Raw genomic sequence first — 21,820 nt, 5'->3', positions numbered from 1 at the left:
CATAGTACAGATCGAATACTTTTTATTAATTACATTTTTAATTTCATAAAACTACAGCCAACCGTTTTTTACCATTAGAATAATACCTGAATCAAAAATTTGTGGAATTTTCTTTCAGTTAACTGATTTTACTTACCTACGAAAGTACGAATGTAGGTTTATATGTGTATGAACTCTCAGGCTCTCATCCTTAGAACCTATTTTATACGCAAGATCTCGTGTGATAGACCACGTTCTCGCCGCCTGAGGAGCACCTATATTTTGTATCGATAAAAAAATGCTTAAAATGGCGTTCGAAGTAATTTATTGGTGTTTTAGAAACTTCACACTTCATGAATATTCAACATTAAGTCTAATAATCATGTATTAATTGACGAATATAACAAAATATGAAAATATAAATTTAAATTTTCGCATGCGCTTTATAGATCTATGGTCAAAGTCGTAGAGATCTAAAATGTGATTACAACAAATACATACACTGTATTGTCTTAAGAATAGAGTACCGATCGTGTTTAGATGTTTGCGAACATCTAATTTTCTTCGACATTCATTCTAATGGTGACTGAACTCGTACTTGTTTATTCCAAATCATTTTATTATTTGCTAGCAATACACATTTGTTTTTCCATCAATCTCCTTGTGTTTTCCCTCGGTAATGAATTTGCTACATAATTTATTTTCTTCCAGAGCTTGAGCGATACTCCGCGGCGCACATTTGATGTGAGTAAGATCGTGACGACTGTTTATTCGGAAAACAATAATCAATCATTTCGGAATCAACCTGCTTTATTAAATTTAACATATTAACCGCGATGAGAATGAGAAGGGGAAGTTTTATTGCCTACTGAAGTAACTGCTATCATGATATTATTGTTATTGTCAATAATAACGTCAATACGCTTTTTTCATTTGATGTTGATTATTTTTCTGGAGTGTTTGTTAGGTAACGCTTTTGTTATCCGCCATTACATTTTTATAATGAAATCAACCATAACCAAAATTTTAACAAAAAGCTATAACTTGTGTTTAATGCTTTTTGCTACTTTTGCTTGGATTAATATAACATGAAATTCACCAAATGTACAGTCGTACAGTCGATGTCGCGCCTTCTATACCCACCTTGTGTAACACAAGTGCCTGAATCCAAACGGGTATAAATTCGCTTGGGCAACAAAATATATATCACATCATCAATACATATAATACCATGCCACATGAGAGTAGGAGAAGGGGGTCACCTTCGACCACACTGTTGCATGTACAGTACATTTACTTCAGAGTTGGCATCGCACGCATCAATATGAGAGTCTAGTCTACTGGCCTATCCAGAGTGACTCATCCGTACGATCGGTTCGCCTCCAGACTAGGTACTACCGACTAGTACCCTGGTGTCCTACACACCACCTGGACGTGGGGGCGATGCCCCCACGGGGTCCTCCATAAGCCTGCCCCCTAGACCCGGCCCTTGTACTCCAACTCATAACCGACCGTACTACATGCTTTGCCTGTGTGCTTCCGGTACACACTCCATGAAGCCACGGGCTTCCCTGTCCAATGTCCTTGTTGTCTAGGTACATACACCTCAAGATTGGACTACACCTTAGTGAAACTACGTTAACCAAGGACCGTTGGTCAACCCCCTTGTTCCACGCCCATGCAGCTAGGATGTCGATTATATAAGCGTAAATATGTGTATAAACACTCACCAGGGCAGGCTCCCGTTACCGCGTGGAGGCACACCGAGTACTTAATTTCTCAGCACACCCAGCGCCATTCCACGCCTCATGCACGTACCTTCATTTTGTTCTTCCCAATGGCGCCATCGTGCTTTTTCCGCCATCGGAACTGTCATCCGAGCAGTCAGTGTTGCCACATGACAAAGTAGTAACCTAGTTGATACCACTTACCAACTTACATCGCGCTTGGCGCGACACTCCCCAGAACAAGGAAGGTTACTGTAGCAAGGCAAGCAGGTGTCGCGTCCACTCCAGGATTTTATCCCTGGCGCGAATGGCTGCGATCCGCTTGATTCTGCCAACGCCTCTTTCTTCTGGCTGCTCCTCTGGTGGTGGGACTTCATTGTTACGGGTCATGTCACATCCAGCCAGAGTATCCACGTCGACATTCGGCCGTTCATCAAGTGCAGGTGTATGAGGATTTGAACTGTTTGGAGCCTCCAACTCCCCGCTGTCCTCTTGCATCTCAGTCGAGTCTGCCGCTACCGGTTCTACCACAGGTGTCTCGTCATCTACCTCCAGCGGGTAGAGATGGCCAATGGAACGTGTCAAGGAAGAATCGTCAACCTTGACCCTCGCTACTCTACATTCACCATCACTTCCCCTGATCAGCTCGTGGATCTTCCCCACTTTCCAGAGGTTTCTGTTCTTGAGGTCCGATTTAACCTGTACAAGGTCGCCTACTTGTGGTGATCGATGAGATTTAACTCTAGGCTGCTTGGGAGAGTTGTTGTACCTTTCTCTCAGGCTAGCAAGATACTGTTTGACGAACATCCTCTTAAATTCTTCTAGGATATTGCATCCTCTCTTCCAGCTCTCAAACAGGTCGCTCTTTGTAGCAGTGTTACAAGTCGGAATATCCACGGCAGATGGTCTCATGGTCAAACATTGTCCTAGGCTTATGAAATCTGCCGGGCAGAGGACATGTTCCACTTCTGTACCAACTCTTGCCAGTGGTCTTGAATTCAGTACTGTTTCCACTTCCTTTATCACTGTCAGTAGCCTGGTATCATTGAGAAGGTGTTTTTCTAGGGTTCTTTTAAGGCAATGCTTCACCAAGGCCACTAGCCGCTCGTAAAACCCTCCATGCCACGGTGCTAGTTGACATATGAATTTCCACTGGATGTCATTCTTAATGCAGTATGGCTGTTGTACCATTTCAGCGACTAACTTAAAACAAGTCGCATTATCCGAGTACATTCGTTGTGGCTTGTTTCTAGCAGCTATAAATCGTCGCAAGGCTAGGAGACATTCTTCAGCCGAAAGGTCCTTCACGATTTCAAGATGTATCGCTCTTACTGTCAAACACGTGAATAAGGCTACCCATCGTTTCTCTTTACCAGTCTGGGTACTCACAAATAGCGGTCCCAGATAGTCAACACCAGTGAAAGTGAAGGGTCTGCTATAATTTACTCGTTCTGGAGGCAGCGCCGGTGTGGCTGGTAAACGATACGGACCGCCGCCGTGTTTTACACATTGGGTACATCGCTTTAACACCTTTATTACCTGGGCTTTCCCTTGGGGTATCCAATACCGTTCCCTGATGATACTCAGTGTGTGTGGAGCACCGACGTGGTAGTTACTCTCATGCGTCTCCTTTATGATTCTGTCAGTGAACTCGGAATTTTTTGGCAGTAGTATCGGATACTTCATGTCATAGCTCCAGGTGGTGTTCGCCATACGCCCACGGCACCTAAGAAAGCCGTCTACATCAACAAAGAGATCTAAGTTTCGTGCTAAATGTGTTCTTTTGCCATTTAGTTCTTCTTGGAAGTGCTTCCTTTGTAGATCTTTTATCTCGGACACTATTTTGGCCACAATGGTCTGCTGCTGGATACCTCCTTCATCGGCAGGATTGTCGAGTTCCATGCTTCCATCAGTAGGATATTCACCACTCTCTGTAGGTATGCTCGAATCCTGGGTTTCCATTGGTTCAACGGGATCACTGGGACTTCCTTGCTCGGGGGTCTTACTCTGGTCTGCAACCTCACCAATGGATACTTCCTGTGTCAGCTCACCTGGGTTGTCACCCAGGACCTCCCCAACAGACAGAAGGTTCTGATGTGCCTCGTAGAGTCTATTTTGGGGCCAGCAGGATTCTTTATTAACGAGAAACTCTGGTCCGTTAAACCAAAGTTGCCTTTTCTCTTCAAACAGTTCTGGACGCGTAGCAATATCAGCAGGATTTGCTTTTGTGTGAACGTAGAACATCTCTGTGTTAGGGTGGTCACGCTTGATTTCGTTCACTCTGTTGGCGACAAAGGGTGGAAGCAGTTTGTTTGACCTCATCCAACTAAGTACAACCAAACTATCTGACCACAAATATTCTTTCTCAATATCAAGATCAAGATGGTTCCTTACGTATTTCAGGAGTCTGCTTCCTATCAGAAATCCTAGTAGTTCCAATTTAGGAATTTTTAATTCGTCCTTGTCTTTGGTCTGTGACACGTGCGATTTTGCCATCAACAGAGAGACTGATTTTCCTTGTCCATCTTCAATCACTTTAAGGTAGATAACGGCAGCATAAGCGTCTTTGGAAGCATCTGTGAAACAGTGCAAGTGGTACTTAAGGTCACTCCTTGAGACATCTGTACCAAGGTACCTAGGCACCTCTGTGTCCACTATGGATTTCAGACCTTCCATGACAATTTTCACAGACTGTGTCAACTCCATAGGTAGTTCTGTATCCCATTTACATTTCCTTTCACAGATATCCTGGAAGATCAGCTTCATTGACAACATGAGTGGGCATACAAAGCCACAGGGGTCATACACACGTGCTAGAGCCCGAAGAACTTTTCTCTTTGTGTTTATCGGAGGATCTGTGCTGAAGTGGTCCTCAGTCAAATTCAGTTTCAGCGTATCTTCTTCGACATTCCACATAAGTCCAAGCACTTTGACCAGTCCATGTTTGACTGACCTATGATGTTCTGGTATCATATCTATGAAGCTCTGATTGTTTGATATCCAGTCCCTCATATTCATAGACAGTTGTTCAAACACCGTTCTTGCTTGGTCATAGATCTGCTTAGCCTCCTGCAAAGTATCAGCTCCAGTCACTAGGTTATCCACATAGCACTTGTCAGCGACTTGTTTCAGCAAGGCCTTGTTTGACTGGCTTATGTAGTGTCGGATCGTTGCTGTCAGTAAGAATGGACTAGCAACAACTCCAAAAGGTACTCTGCAGAACCTCAGATACAGTAGGTTATCCTCCGTCACTTCCTTGGTCGTGTCCTTTAACCAGAGGAACCTTGTGACATCGCGATCATCCTCTTGAAGTGCTACTTGTAGGAACGCCTTCTCTACATCAGCCAGTATGCCATACTTCTTTGTTCGGAACTTCAAAAGTAATGCAGTTAGGTCTTCTAACATAGAAGGTCCGCTGTAAAGGCACTCATTGAGGCTTTTCTGTCCAGTACTTTTGGCACTAGCGTCGTATACTATCCTCCCTTTGCCGCCATCTTGTTTCACGATATGGTGGGCGAGGTAGTGAATTGGGTGGTCTCCGTTCAAGTCAAACCCTCTCGTAACGACTTCTATAATTCCTAGATCCAGTTGTTCCCTCAAGATAGAGTCGTACTCCTTAATTAACTGCAAGTCCAGTCTCTTCACGTTACTCTTCAATCGACCTAAGGCCAATCCGAAATTTGATGGCAATTCTGGTGGGTACTCAATCCAGGGCCATTTTACTAAGTACCGGCCTTCCTGATATTGCACAGTCTCATTGAAGTGACGAACTGCTTCTTCTTGTCTCGTAGCCTTTGGTGAGTCTGTGATCCCTAGGTTCTCTAATGACCATAAGAACCTTACATCTATGTTTCTTAAAGGCAGATCTGGCTCACTGAAATACGGACAGCTAGGAGTGTGACACTGACAATATGTGACCACTGAGAGAACCTCGCTTCTTTCTTCAGATGTAAGCTTCCCTGTAGGCACCCATCCAAAATCAGTATCCAATAACCAAAAATCTTCCGACACCTGGATCTTTCTTTCTCTGAGGATAGCGCCAAAGAAATCATTTCCGATGAGTACATCGACAACCTCTCCAACTGTCTCATCATCAGCAACAATATCGACTCCAGGATACTTGAAGGATGTCACCGGAACTCTGTCTGTGATTCTTGGTACGACGTTCACCGTAAACTGCTTGGTGACATTGCGTTTCGTCAGGATGTTGACTGTTGTTGAGGGGGTCGACGTCTCCCGAGGTTCAGAAGCTCCGAAGGTGAATATGAGTAGCAGGTCTTCCTGGAGGGTAGGCAGGCCTAACTTTTTTGCAGCTGCTAGAGTAATGTAACTCCGCTGACTACCGCAGTCTAAGAAGATTCTGCCTTTGCTACTTTTCTTAGTTAGAGGATTTTGAAGAGTTGCCACTGCGGTCTGCAAAAAAGTGTGTTTGTTAGAAGTAGCACACAAGGATTTTAAAGAGTGCTTCTCTAAAATATCATGTTCCTCACCATCTGAGGCCGGATTGGGACAGAATATGAGCAGATGGTCTCCTTTACAGCGGAAGCAAGCAATCTTGCGCTTGCAGGATGATGTTGTATGATTGCGTCGAAGGCAGTGTAGACACCTCCCTGTCACTTGCTTCTGACGAGCTTCAACTGTACTGTATTTCCGACAGTCCCTGCTAGCATGTCCTTTCAGATTGCAAAACAAGCATGCCCTTTTTGGTCGCTTTGAAGGTGGTGCACCTGCAACAGCGTTTCCCGCATGTTTCCGCTTCCGGCTACTCAAAGACCTTACCTCTGTACGGACTTGCAGTGCCTCAGTTGTGCTACTACCAGGCACGGCAATGGTCTCTGGAGTTGGTACTACTGCAGCTGCTGACTTCTCCATTGCCGTGATTATGCGGTCTAAATTATTTCTGATGGCCTTCAAGTCAGTACCTTCACCTATGAGGTGGTGCTCATGGATCACCCTTTCTGGGAACTTTGATAATACCAGCGCTCTTAAATGGTTGCCTCCAACTGGTTCCCCGAGCTTCTCCAATACCCTGAGATTTCGCTCAACACTATCCAGAACACTCCGGCAGCTGGCACTAGTATGGTCTGCCTTTTGAAGTTGGTTGAGTGCTGTATAATGTGCGTCTATTAAAGTGTCAGTTGACCCATAACGTTGCTTCAAAGTATCCACTGCAACCGAGTAGTTGGCGTTGGTAGCTGCCATTCCTGAAACCGTTTCAAGAGCTGCACCTTTTAGGCAGCTCAGGAGGTACATAAGTTTCTCTGATTCCTGTAACTGTCTCTGGTCTACATTGGCAGCAAATCGGTCCCAAAATTCGCACCATTTCAGCTTATCGCCGGAGAAGGTTGGCAGGCTCAACTCGGGTAGCTTTGACTTATTGACAGCTCCACTTCGCCTCTTGTTAATCTGCCATGCAATTTCCAGTTCTGTCAATATATCTTCGGCCTTGAGTTGATCCTGTGTCATGCTAACCACGTCTGCATCCGGCACCACACTTAAATATTGAAATATCTCCTTCTCAAAGGTCCCCAAGCACTGTTTCAATTTTAGGTGGAGTGCCGTGAACTTGTCTTCACTGACAACTCCGTCTGCTTGCAATTGCTCCCAGAGGGCCTGAGAGTCCGCAGTCACCGTTAGTAACTTTTCATGGCGCAGCTTAACCCGACTGTATAAACTTGCCATGATGCCAGCTGAAAATAATTAACACAGTTAGTTAGCCTACACTCGTTTGGCGTATAAATAACCATTATGGCGATATCCGTGGCTACTCAACGCCAGAATTCTACAAAATACTATGTAATTCAAAAATGTAGGTAGTATTCGTCTTGGCGGAGGCACTACCGTGCTTCCCATTACTTTCTTCAGCCTAATGTTGTTTTTTCCAGTGATTTCACGTCGAATGTTCCCAACAAATAACATACATCTTTACGTATTCATGGTTTAAACTCACCCAGGAAACCGTGCTGCCGTACAAGTAAACAACTTATTCTTTTTTTTCGTTCCGGGCGGTGGAATGAACACGCGTATGCTACATATCACAAAACACGTCTCGAACTGGCCAGGTACATTCCCTGCTTCTTGGTGCAGCTGTAATGTACACAGAATACCAAAATGACCACATTTTACAAAATGATCTAACATATTTGTTGATAATTCTAAGATAAACTTTGTCGCCGAGAGGCCGACGGCGCCATGGCGGCTGAACCAACTACATTACAACTTATTCGTACCTGCAATTGTGCTGCAACTCGCTTTGGAAATGATTCCCTGTACCAGAACTGAGACCGCAATCCCCACAACACTGTGATTTATCAACTACCTAATACACTTAATGATAAGCTTAAGCAAGAAACTTGAAGACGCCACTCGCTCAAGTCGCTCGAGTAACTTTGAATACCGCGAAATTTCTGTTTTTTCCTCGTTGTTTTTTTTTTCTTGACGTTGGGTCTTGCTAGGATTGCCAGTGCGCAGTGGTGCGTTCCGATTCTCATTCATGTCTGGAAGATTGTTTGACTTATCGGTAAATTTACCAAATAGTAAATCTAATTAAACGCGAATAAGAAATATAAATTATCATAAGTAATCTATTGAATAAAAGGTAATTTATAGTTACCCTTCATCTGACATTCTATACCACGCTCGTTCGTTTATCACTAAAAATAAAATGATGAAATCTGAACGTACGCTTAAGGACATAGATAAGGTAAAAAAGGAACAATTATCTAATACCATCTATATAAAAGGTATGATAGCCAACATAACAAAAATACCTTATGAATATATCTTAAAATAATAATTACACAACAACGATCGAGTGTATAATCATAACAGTTAGGTAATATTTTAATGTAGCCCAATACTTAATCTAGCCTAGGGTGCACCCTTTTACCACAAAAACGAAACAAAGGTTTAATTAGTACTACGGGATTGAAACAACATTCCGTTTTAATTCTTTAATAAACTCGTCGCATGCTGTGTAAGTAATAATAATTAATTTCGTACGTATTTTCAAAAGAAAATACGCCAACCGGGTACCTTGAGCTCAAACAATTCAAAACTTAATTTGACAATCTCCGCTACAAGGCCCTTCAAAGTGATCTACAGATGGAATAGCCAAACTTAATCTGGCTTCCCATCATCTAAAATCCCAGCTCCTCCACCAATTTTGTCGCGCCTTCTATACCCACCTTGTGTAACACAAGTGCCTGAATCCAAACGGGTATAAATTCGCTTGGGCAACAAAATATATATCACATCATCAATACATATAATACCATGCCACATGAGAGTAGGAGAAGGGGGTCACCTTCGACCACACTGTTGCATGTACAGTACATTTACTTCAGAGTTGGCATCGCACGCATCAATATGAGAGTCTAGTCTACTGGCCTATCCAGAGTGACTCATCCGTACGATCGGTTCGCCTCCAGACTAGGTACTACCGACTAGTACCCTGGTGTCCTACACACCACCTGGACGTGGGGGCGATGCCCCCACGGGGTCCTCCATAAGCCTGCCCCCTAGACCCGGCCCTTGTACTCCAACTCATAACCGACCGTACTACATGCTTTGCCTGTGTGCTTCCGGTACACACTCCATGAAGCCACGGGCTTCCCTGTCCAATGTCCTTGTTGTCTAGGTACATACACCTCAAGATTGGACTACACCTTAGTGAAACTACGTTAACCAAGGACCGTTGGTCAACCCCCTTGTTCCACTCCCATGCAGCTAGGATGTCGATTATATAAGCGTAAATATGTGTATAAACACTCACCAGGGCAGGCTCCCGTTACCGCGTGGAGGCACACCGAGTACTTAATTTCTCAGCACACCCAGCGCCATTCCACGCCTCATGCACGTACCTTCATTTTGTTCTTCCCAATGGCGCCATCGTGCTTTTTCCGCCATCGGAACTGTCATCCGAGCAGTCAGTGTTGCCACATGACAAAGTAGTAACCTAGTTGATACCACTTACCAACTTACATCGCGCTTGGCGCGACAGTCGACGTCAAACGCTAAGATTCTTCAAGAAGCAGGTATTTAAGGTTCTCGAGGGCCGGCTCCTGTGTTGGTTATGTCCATGGGCAACGATGACCGCTTCCCATCAGGCGGCTCGTTTGCTGGCTATCGCATTTTTTAAAATTCAAATACACAATTCAAAATGACAGATTAAGACAAACCATTTTTAGACAATTGAGGCTTAAGTATAGAGCGTTTATGAATGAGGGGGTTAGTTTTTTATATACATTTTTTAGGCTAAAGAAATGCAATTTAATGAATAACTTTTTCGAGTCTGCTAAACAAGTAAATAACTTTATTTTAATAAACAACGTACTGCACAGGAATATCTATAAATCCTATATAACTAAAACAAATTACGTTCATTCCGGCATGGCGTAGACATTTTTATTACAAAGCCTTTCATCTGCAATAAATAGCGAATACGGGAGAACAGTGTTAATAAATCAAAACAAAATAAACAGGAAAACACAAAACTGACGCCCAGAATAATCTGCTAGGCGGCCGTAGTTCGACAGGCAAAGTTTTCTTATAAAACTTAAGTATGCAGGTGCCATTTAAGTACGAGTATTTTCTAAAGTGGCTCAGAGATGCTACTTTTAAATCGCTTAAATATTCCCTTTTAGTGCAAAACTTGGTTAACGATTAAGTAATTCAGTTACTATAAAAACATCTGGCCCCGAAGGTTGCCTTAGTTGTAACAACCACTTAATGACTAGGACGGGACAATCGCTAGAAGTGTTTATTAAACGTAACTAAGCAATTAAACTTATTTGAGTTAATTGATGCTTGTTTATTTCATCAGTGGAGTCGGTTTTTACAAGCTTTCGTTGAATAACACTTGTTTGTTGTTGTTGGATTACTAAGGATTATGTTTAGAACTCAAACTGCCTTCTGAAGTACATAATTCATACGATCGGATTGTTTTAGGCAAGAGACGTTGATCGCGTCGATGAACCAGTTAGCTACATTTAGGTAAGACCAAAGGGATCGATTGTTGGTGGTGGAACTTTGATCTCTAAGCAGCTAGGATATCATATAAAAATCGTTTCATAATAATATTTTGGATTCTAAGATTTTGACATATTTATCTACCTTGTTACGGAAATGCTATCACAACTTTTAAGTCACTCAGAGGAAGAAGTAAACTACTGACTTTTACAGACAGACACCATTTACATAAATAATTAAATAATGTCCATACCTACTCGTATGAATGCTAGCTTTTTTCCTTCATTACCTAAATGTCTCTAAGACGTCCGAGCGCGGTTAATCTGTCCGATCAAAGCGGTTAATTTGGATTAAGGGCCTTTCCATCTACCTCATTCAAAAACATTTTATTCAGAAGCTAGTGTAGCTTGAATTCTCTTTACGTAACTCCTATTCGTTATTGAATGGCACATTTATACTGGCTCGTCTAAAGAGAGACTAGTACTGGTTTCATATTCCCGTTGGTTGCATGAGCTGAGTTTTTTTGTTATGTTTCAAGTTTATATATTATTTAATCTGTCAAATGAGAATAAAGGTCCGTGACCGTTAAATACCGGCCTCCTCCTATGCCATGGTATGAGACGTTTTAACTGCCTGGACTACCACGAGAAAACCTCCGACCTCCCCCCCTCATTGTTTTGGTCCAATATAAAATATCTGATGTTTAGGGGAAAGTTCACGTGCAGTCTGGTCGCTTTTAGTTTATTACCACCACACACTTCGTATTACTTCATCGATAATAATTGGTATGTCTTCTCGCCCGTTGTTGCCAGTAGGTACCTATTCCACTTCCGCGACTGGTCGTTCTAATTTTTGTCGCCTCGGAAAACTTTTTTTGCAACATACTTCGCGTTTAGCTAAATACTGGTGGTCGAGATTGAGGGTTGACACTGACAGTGTTGTGTAATTTCTATCGCTCTTAGTCAGGCCCAAATTTAGACACCTAGGATCCCTAGCTCTAAGAATTTAGGGGCGGGGGCCGGGGTCTCAAAACGTTTGCTCGGTTGCCTGGGCCCCTAGGCCGGGCCGGGCCTTGTGGTAGGTGGAAATCGGACCCTGCTTTTAGTTCCCTCGGAACATACTTCTGCCCTATTTAAATACTGTTAGTTCTGATTTTGAGCCTTTTCGTCTCGGTAAGCGGTTACAATGACACCAGTTCGACCTCCGCCAGGTCATAGTCGAGCATCATTACGTCGAGATTGCGGGTTGACAGTGCTTTCTCGTGTGACAGCGCGTTAACAATGCCACGGATTCGTAAGACGGATCAAATGAGCTTCCGTAACAGATAAAATGAAATAAAATAAAGGGTTACAATTATTTGGTATCCATTACTTGGACATCGCTTGTCTCATTTGAAGCATTTTCTTTTCTCTTCTCCTCCTCTTTCGTTGATCAGTATTTTGACAATATTATTAGCATTATAGGTCTCAATCCTATCGCAGTTTTTATTAACATTTTTATATGATGCCTACACGTAAAATTCAAAGACATTTAAAGGCATGACCTAGCTAAGAGAGGTATGGGCATTGTGAATGTAATCTCGCTTTGTGTGATAGGACACAGCCAGTGGATGTCATTCCAGATCTAGAGCAGAGCCCAACTGGAGAAGTACCTCCACCTTACAGAAAACAGCAGCCAAATAACACTAGACCCTACTCATAGTGGTGTGTTCCTGCCGGTGAGTAAGGTTGCCAGAGCTCAACGAGGGGGGCGGGTTTAGGGTCGGCAACGCGCATGTAACTCCTCTGGAGTACCAGGCGTACATAGGCTACGGAGACTGCTTACCATCAGGCGGGCCGTATGCTTGTTTGCCACCGACGTAGTATAAAAAAATAAAAAAATAAAATCTACGTACGTCGCCTCGTCCGTCAAAACCTGACTAACACCAGTATTTGCAGTGTTCATAAAATGGACAAATATACCTCCCTTCATTTAAAATTCCTCTAAGTTTTTATCAATCTCCTCGGCCATCAAAAACCAAATCCCTAGGAATGGAATTCACTACGTGTATAAATATCAGATACAAGATTAAGTGCAAAATACGGAATGCCTTTAAATAAATAGAATAAATTGGGCATGGGATTTCAGTAGATACGGGGTTATATCGTATAGGCAGCCCACGTGCGTCGCGGAGTCACGCGGCAAACGTGTCCCGCCTGCTAATGCGCCCAAACATAACTCGACCAGACTTACTTGACACCCAATACCTCACTGTAACCCTCTTTTCACACCCTCTACACTTTCACACGGGGCGCTCGACAGGGAGCTACTAGCGATGGTCATGTAACGCTGCCTATGCCCATACAATGCGACAATATATTCCCTATCCTATCACACATAGGCAGTATTACATTAGCACGCCGAGTTTCCAAGTAAGCAAATATTATGGTCGTGTAATCACCTCTTCCTTAAATCGTGATATTTTTAACAATATAAATGCATTAAATATCTCTCTATCTCTGATTGTTTAAATTATCATAAATTATCATATTTGCAAAGGAGCTTGGATTTGGATATCTCGGTTATCTAAATTTGCTGTATCTCATCTCAAAAGATAGAATTTATGATGTATTATTTCTATTACAGGTTTGTGGTCAAAGTTGCTCAATTTACCACCTTACTAATTTACATTTTAGTATAAAAAAATTTAACTTCCCTAACATGAGCCCATATGAAACTTAACAAAAATATTAGATTATTATTTATATATTATATTTAGATATTAGATTTATAGTTAGATATTAGAAATCAGGACCAATGATATTATAACGATAGATATGGCATACCCCACATACCTTAACATAAAAAGCGAAAAAAATGCTTTCAATGTTACGGCAGCACACTCTTACAATATGTTTATTGTTAACATACTTACGCAAAAGGCGTAAATAGACAGCATAATTAAAAGAATACCTACGTAAATAAATAAGTTTTGTGCAAGCTTTTATCGCTGACTGTACTTTTTTCCACAGGCAACTAATACTCATCGAGACAATTCTAAAAACCACAATTAGGTTGCGTTGTTTTATCACAGAGTTCATATGGCTACCTCCTGTCTTCATCATCAGATCAGCTTGATGGTACCATAATATTGCATTGTCACCCGACTTACAAATTAAGCATGCAAAATGCTAAGTATGCAAATTTTCAGCTTCATCAGAAACCGGGAAGTGGGTCAAATTTAACTTGCAAGATTTGTCCCATACATACTAAGTTACTAACAGGGCAAGTTAAATAAAAGCTTGTAAAAAGAGACGACTACTATTTGTCACTTCCGCGCGTCATAGTTAAAGTGACTTGTGTCAGGTGCGACTAAGAGCAAACTACAAGCATTCTCGAACTATTCGCACTCCTAGGTGTGGCTTACCTAATACAATCATTTTGAATATCATTTGAGACTTATCAAAAAAAATGGTCTCCCTTTTATGACTGGTGGAAGTGTGCCATGAAAGTGGCTCTAGCTCTAGAGTCACTTTTTGTATCTTTAGAGTATTTGCATTTGTCCCATAGTTGCAATTGCACTGGCTGACCTTAAATAAAACATGGTTCACTCAGAAACTTAAAATACGCTGACGCAACGTTTACGCAGTCACTGGCTTAAGTTTCGGTGTGGTCGAGTAGAGCCTTTATTGATTGAATTAACGGCAAACTTTCCTGTGGTAGCAAAATGGTTTGCAAACTTTCCTCTAAAAGTATTATTTTAACACCAACTTATTTAAGTTATGTAACTTCAAAGCTGCTGGAATGCAAACCGGAATGCTGGGAATGGCGCAGACGAGCCTCTGATCTAGTTTTGAGTTAAAGCAAGTGACAATGGCGGAAACTTGCGCATTTCATTACTTATAACTGTTCACAGAGCTCTTAGGAATTAGCTAGCATTTTATCCAGTTAGCAAACATCTTAATTATAATTGCTACTTCAATTTTCCGATATTAATAGATTTTTGGAAAATAACGATACTTACTGTCTAGAATTGTATTAAGTTGGATAGTAAACTTGATTATAGATCGTGTCATTCACATCGCGACGACGCGTGCCTTGACTCGTAACCTCATGTTATTAAAGGTTAGATTTGACAAATCTGCGCGTCATCGGTTGCTCAAAACGATCTTTTTATTCCACCGATTTTGGGCTCATAATCTTAGATATTAAACACGCGTGCTTTTTCAGTATAGTACAATCGTGCTTTTTATTATATTATCCGACTGAGTTAAGAAGGTAACTGATTGCTAATAATATGCATGGAAACGGAGCCTTCTTAATTTAGTCGAGTAATACATTTTTTTTACCAAGGTTTCAAATGTTGGTTCAGAGGTTTTTTTACACCAAACATAATTTATAGATTAAATTATCTCATAAATTACATTAATTAATAAACATAACATTTTGTCGAATGATCTCCATCCGTCGAATAGAAATACGAAAGTATTAGCTTTTTTACATTTTTTTAATTGGCTGTTTGTCGATTTCGTTCGCGCCTTTGCCTTGCGTGCGCAATGGAATCGTGCGAAAAAAAAAAACGCGCCAGCCATTTTCCGTATTTGTCATAAAATGAGAATAGTTTTGCATGTTTTTAGTTTATATATTGAAGAAAATGTCATTTTCAAGGATTGAAAATGAAGAATACATAAAATGGACGCTGCTAGTAATACTAATTGAAGCAAGAGCCGAGAAGGATAGCCTTTTAGTTCAAAATCGTGTGAAAAATAATTGGCGGCATATAAAACTTTTATTCAAAGGAAAATCAGCAAAAACGCTCAGTAATTCTTGGAAAACGTGTTGGTAGCTTACTTCAATGAACTGGCGAATAAGTGCCTACAAGCCCAGCACGCTTTGGTGCAATTATTCGATGTTAAAACTGTAAGCCACCATTTTGAAAATTGTACTTTTACTGTTTTGACAACAAAAAATCTAATTTATAAGTTTTTCCTCGCAAGTGTGTGAAAAACGTCGTATGAAACGCGCGTGCATTGGTCATTACCCACATTGGCTTTCTTATTGCGCGCTCGCTTACAGCTCAGCACACTTGTATCATAGTGTACTTAGCACACTTGTATCATAATGTACTATTAATGAGTCAGATTATTTAAAATTGTATACACCATCTTTAAATAGTATCAAGTGAAACTGCAGCGCTCGGGCGATCTCGGCTCCGTTCGGCTCAGCAATCAGCATTGCTACGAGCAATTATTAGGGTTGGCAAAACTTGACGTTTCTTTGCGTGCACAACCACAGGTAAGATAATCACTTGAATTTTGACAACCCTGAATAGCTCAAAGGGATAGTGCCACATATTAGAATGGGCCAACATGATTCGTCCCTAAATCGCTGTCAAACTTCGATTTTGTAGGAAGTTTCCTAAGTGTACGATGGTGTGATAGTACTAAAAATAAAAAATGCCATTAATATCTTCTTCAAGTACCTGCACTAAACCGTAATTTAAAAACGTATTACATCAATTTCTTGAAACTTGGAATTCGTTAAAAATTCCTATTATCCGGGACCAAGAAGTGACATGGTTAAGCTCTTTGCTGGAGAACTTACTTACACTTGGGACAATTGCACTTGCACAATTTGAATTTCCTTTACCGCGAAAGCCTTTCTTTTCCATATTCAACGGTTGGGAGCTCCGCAGTGCTGTTACCAGGGCGATTTAAAACATTTTCTAAAGCCTTAAAGATACGTATTCAGACGGTTTGCTCGTAAATGAGTTTCAAAACTTAATTATCACGGTAGGTAGACTACAGATAGGTCCCGAAGGCACCTCAGGGATTGTATACACTAATAACAGTCACTACACCTTATAAAACAAAGCCCCCGCCGCGTCTGTCTTGTATTAATGTTAGCGATAAAGTAAAAAAATACTGAACAGATTTTCATGCGGAAACCTATCAATATAGAGGGATTCTTAAAGGAAGGTTTAGGTGTATAATTTGTTACGGTTTTGTGTAACCCGTGCGAAGCCGGGTCGGGTTACTAGTCTATTATAAATTTAAGTCATAAAAGGCTCACAATAATCTGGGCAATTTACTGTTAGACTTTTAAATCTAACAAGGTTAAGTACTTCCACGAATTCTTGTTACAAAGAAAAGCTTAAAATATCATCTCTTTTTTATGCGAAAACAACTGATCTAATTTCTGTATCTGACAGGAGTACGTATCAATAATTATAACAATTTCTTTGAGATAAATTTTGCATTTAAATAAATTGCCAGATTTTTATTCTTTTCAACTTGAAATAATCTCTTTGATTAGCTATCAAAATTTTCGCAAAAACGTGTGGACGGATCAGAACAGAACCTCATAGTATTCAATTTTGCGATTACAAGTTCATTGGCCTACTATGTCTCCTGGACAAGACAAGCTCACGGAAACCACCGGTGGTGTCATTTCAATCGCTTATTTCAAACACTGGCGAGTTTACCTGTGAGAGAACCAATATGAGATCACTCTCCGATTACGCATAGTTGCTAAAGATCTCGAGATCTTGTTATTCTGGTTTGCACAATAACTTGTGCAATGACAATACACGATTCCTCACTCAGCTTAGTGGAGATTAATATTCGACGTGAGTACTAGCCCCCGACATAACAATGGGCGTGTGTCGTCACGAGGCGCATGCATTTACGAATAATGCCCATACGATGATTCGATAAAATTGCCTATAACACACCTTGAAAGCTCAGTAGCGTTTCGAACTTTCTTACGACCAGTGATTTGTGTTTTTTGTAAAATGTTGTGAGAATCGCGTGTTTCCCTTAATTATGTCATCAGAGTCAGGTCATTAAGTAGTTAACTTTTTTGCTGTGTAATTTGTGTGTCGTTATAGTCTCCGGATCTGTTTTGTTTATATTGAATTAAAGCTGGAACTGCATTTGTGATTCACCAAACAAAATAATTACAGGAAAATTAAAAATATGCAATAGATAATTGTAAGAAAACCTTGCATTGGAATTTGTTGTTCAAAGTTCTAAATGCCTTGGTGAAAATGTTGCCTTAGCATAGCTTTATATTTATCGGAACTATGTTGATTGTACCGGCGCGCTCAGCGATCTAAATGATTAAAAGACCTACCTCAACTGTTTAATTGTGCCCATGTTAAGGCACATTGTGGTGTGCTAAGTGTGAATCGGTTTGGGTCGGGGTGGCCACAGGCAGGAAGTGGGTGGAACCCTTTCCGGAAGCGAACATGCTGAAGTTTTGCTCTCCGGCGGCTCGGCGGCGGGAACCCAGCGCGGTTTGTAAACGTCATACACATTTGCTTATGAAAGTGGGAAAATGTTTCGTAAATGATACTTGAGATAAAAATAAATTCACTCCGAGTGTGCGATACGAGGCACGAACGTGATCAAAGTGAATTCAAATATCGCATCGTTACTCGCATACAAATGCCGGATATTTTTCGCTTTAAGCCAAACAAAATACCTTTCTACGGTAACGTGTATGGCAGGGATTAGCTGGTGTTTGGAAAAATATTGTTATTAGTATTTTATAAAACGGATTGATGATACGATTGTAAAACATAGGTGTTATATCATATGCAAGGGTGCACTACATTTTTTATAACTACTTTTCATATATTATAGTTTGATATATCGTTATTTTGAATAACGTATTAAATGGCATACTACCGTAATACCTAATTAACGGCAAACATAATGTTATTATTGGTATGATGGTCATAAGGTATATTTACATTTTGTCTAATATACTTTGCGATAATTATTACATACTTACTCTAAAGCATATTATTTGTTCTAACAAGTGCCATTATATAATTAAAAACTTTTTATAGCTCGGATAGAGAATTTAATTTTTTACTGATTTTTTAGCATAAATAATAAACTTTGAAATATTTTATATCTTGACGCAAGAATTTTATTGTTTCCTTATATAGGAAACACAAAATGTCTTGACACAAGAGTATTTACTTGGCTGGAGAACTATTTTTTTTTCTGTGTATGAGATGAAATTTAGTTTTTATAGTTTTTCGTGTAAAATATAATCTGTAGCTAAGAAGACATACAATTAGGACTTTATTTGCCAGAAACAAGACAACGAAATGAATTTGGAGCCAACTACCTACCAAAAGGAGGGTTAGGTTAGGTTAGAACTTCGACCCCCCGTATGGCCCGTAGAATAATAAACCTCGCAAAAATGTGGTTTAGGTTAGGTTTGAACTGAGGCCCCCGCATAATCAAAAACATTGAAAGAATAGGTTAGGTGGGATGATAATCTGTACTTAGTTATACGGCCTGCGTACTACTTGTTATAAAAAATGTGTAAAACTTTACGTCGTCATTAAATTAAATATGCCAAAAAATTTTATGAAATATATGTATTTATACTTTATAAAATTATATAAATATAACGTTATACATAAATATAACAAAAGTCATTATATAAGATGTCTATATAGTACTTAAAATTTATATTACAATAGACAGTTTAGATGAAATCACAATATAACAAAAGAAACGTATAATAAAAATTACATTATAACATATAATATTATATCAAATGGCATTATAACAAATGTATGATAGTTTTTTTTTATAATTATATTAAGCATTACACATCCCATCTGCAAATGTCATATATTGAATTATTGTACCTACGGCTCATTTTATCAATTAGAGTAAAATAGTTGAACATTTAAGATAATATGTTATTAAAATTGTCTTTTATTGTGCAATACAGTAATTAATTTTTTTGGAATTTTTCAATTAATTATTATTAATTTTAACGAGTCACAATCGCGTATAATTAAGCGTTAGATACAATTACCATCAATGTTTCGAGGAAGACATTCTCCCCGTGGTTTCAGAGAAAGACGAAGGAAACATTCCATTACGAGTAGCAACTAATCCCCCATCCCCGTGACCGATTTGCTAGACCTTACTTACCCAGCGATGAGAATGTAACACTTTCACAGGTGCCAAAAACCACGAGCTGTTCGATTATCATGGTTAACGGAAATTTTCCTATTCCAGGTGAACCCAGGGCGGAAAGCTTCGCTGTGCGGCGTGCGGGAAGGAGATGTGATCTCATCCATCAACGGACGAGTCACGCGCGGCATGAGCAACGCCGACGCGCACGCCATGCTGCGCGGGGCGGGGCCTGTGCTGCGGCTCGGGCTTAACGAGTAAGTGAAGATGTTTTTATCTCTTGCTCGTACAGAGAACAAACAACAATTTTAATTAAAACAATAATTGGAAGTATTGAAACGGCATGCTAATAGTATTGCAGTGGAAACCTAACTTTATACACGATGTAACACGAGGAACCCGAAAGATTTTAACCACGCACTTCTGGGGCCAAAAGGAGGAAAGAATGTTATATGAGATTAAATAAATTTTGCAAAAAAAAAAAATTTTATTTTATTTTTTGAATGTATTCTACTAGCTCTGAAAATGTTTTTTTTTTGTAAAACCTATAGTTTTTGCAAAGGTTACTTATCACTTTTTGACATCTATCAATAAGGATATTTAGACTATGCTCATAGCATCATAACCATCAAAAAGGCATTTTGCACTAAGTTACAATAAGAAGATGTTTTTTTAGTTGGTATTAACTCTGAAACCAGGCGAAATCCAGCAAAGTTTGTATGACATTTTAAAATTGCATTGTTAAAATCTTTCGGTTTCCTAATGTTACACCGTGTATAAAATCATAACTTCTGAGGATAAAATAAGCGACCACGCCGCACTATTGACCACCGCAAAACGCCCCCGTTTTTGCCCTAGCGGTCCATAATTTATAGCTTACTAAAATCTAACACGACCCCGAAGGATGCAGTCCGAAAATGGTGGATAGTACAACATACAACGTTAAATAAGTTAGAAATCGGTTTGAAATCACATTCCACTATGCACCAAATTAATTATAGAATCGGACATCAGTATTTACATATATAGCTATCCATGCCGTGATCGGCAACGGCGGATTTAGCTAATTACGAGCGTGAGCTCTAATATGGCTTGCAAAGCCGAACATACTTTTAAAAACTCTATCGCAGGTGGGGCAGTAGAGGTGGCCAAGAATATTATAAGTAGATATAATTATAGGAGGGTTTCAGCCGCGATTTACGAATCTGACGTTGCGCGTCAAGGTTAATGAGACGAGCGTTTTCAAAGTTCTTTACGCTCATTTTGTCACGACAACGCCATTCTGGCCGCAGAGAAGTATACTCCTCCCATTTGTCAGGTGGTATACCGCAGGAAGTCAGGTGGTACTTAAACACATCCTTGTAACGTAGGTGCTGCCCACCTTGCTTCCGTTTACCAGCTGATAGCTGGGAATAGAAAACGGCTTTCGGTAGTCTGCAATCACTCATACGCCAAACATGCCCACACCACCGTAGCTGACCCTTCATCAAGAGCGCCTCCATGCCTGGCATCTTGCAACAACGAAGTACTTCAGTGTTGGGGACGCGATCTTGCCATCTTATACGCAAAATAGAACGTAGACAGCGCAAGTGGAAGTCAAATGCCTACTTATTCCCCTCTATTGAAAACTCAGCAGTAGTGTGCGTAAAACTAGTGCTTGTGTTAATTTTTGGGCTTGCCAATGGAATCTGGACCCCGGCTTTCTTTGGGTGCAATCGAAAAAGCATTAAGTTGAAGCACAAGCATCAATATTTAGAACCGCTGGCTCTTTTGCCGAGTAATTTAATCGAAAAAGTTTTCAGAGTTTCCTCGTAAACAAAATTACAACGAGCGTTTTTGTTTCCAGACATTATTAATTATTTTCACATACGAAGTTTGCGCTTTAAATGCGGAAGATTGGTTCGCGGAAAAATAGCTTCAGAGTAGAATGGGGGCAGTGAAAAACAAAGAAAAAGAATGTGCGATGAAAGCCATAAATGGAACGTTATTCGTATACCTGGAGAGCCTTAGTATGGAAATGTAATATTTCCAATGATGCGGGTTTTTCATTATTTCATATGCTTGTAACAGTTGTTACTTACTGTGTAAATCGATTGTCTTATTGTATAAGAGTTGGCAAGAGAGGCCATTGATTTCTGATTAACACAGAAATAGGTTACCAGGATTGAAACTCAGGACCTCCTGCCTCCTGTTGCAGAGGCAGAGTCACTACTGACT

General features: G+C 40.3%; 2 protein-coding genes across 3 annotated transcripts in view; one reads left to right on the top strand and one right to left on the bottom strand.

The window, feature by feature from the left end:
• The window catches only part of LOC133520648 (uncharacterized), a 258,897-nt gene that overhangs the window by 39,601 nt on the left and 197,476 nt on the right, over positions 1-21,820 (top strand). Inside the window, 2 exon segments of the mRNA XM_061855198.1 lie at positions 691-723; positions 19,709-19,860. Coding sequence (XP_061711182.1) covers positions 691-723; positions 19,709-19,860 — 185 coding nt within the window.
• Positions 1,490-9,191, bottom strand: LOC133520650 (uncharacterized). Of its 2 annotated transcripts, none has more exons than XM_061855203.1 (2): positions 7,657-9,191; positions 1,490-7,396 (listed from the first exon to the last, which is right to left on the bottom strand). In XM_061855203.1, exon 2 carries the CDS (start codon positions 7,386-7,388, stop codon positions 1,956-1,958), a length of 5,433 nt encoding a protein of 1,810 aa, XP_061711187.1. In that variant the 5' UTR covers positions 7,389-7,396; positions 7,657-9,191; the 3' UTR covers positions 1,490-1,955. The 2 variants fall into 2 exon arrangements, with proteins under 2 accessions (XP_061711187.1, XP_061711186.1); XM_061855202.1 differs by having other exon boundaries at positions 1,490-7,793; positions 7,937-9,191.

This window comes from Cydia pomonella, chromosome 8 (assembly GCF_033807575.1).
Source record: "Cydia pomonella isolate Wapato2018A chromosome 8, ilCydPomo1, whole genome shotgun sequence".
Taxonomy (NCBI): Eukaryota; Metazoa; Arthropoda; class Insecta; order Lepidoptera; family Tortricidae; genus Cydia; species Cydia pomonella.
This window is presented reverse-complemented; position numbering and strand designations above follow the sequence as displayed.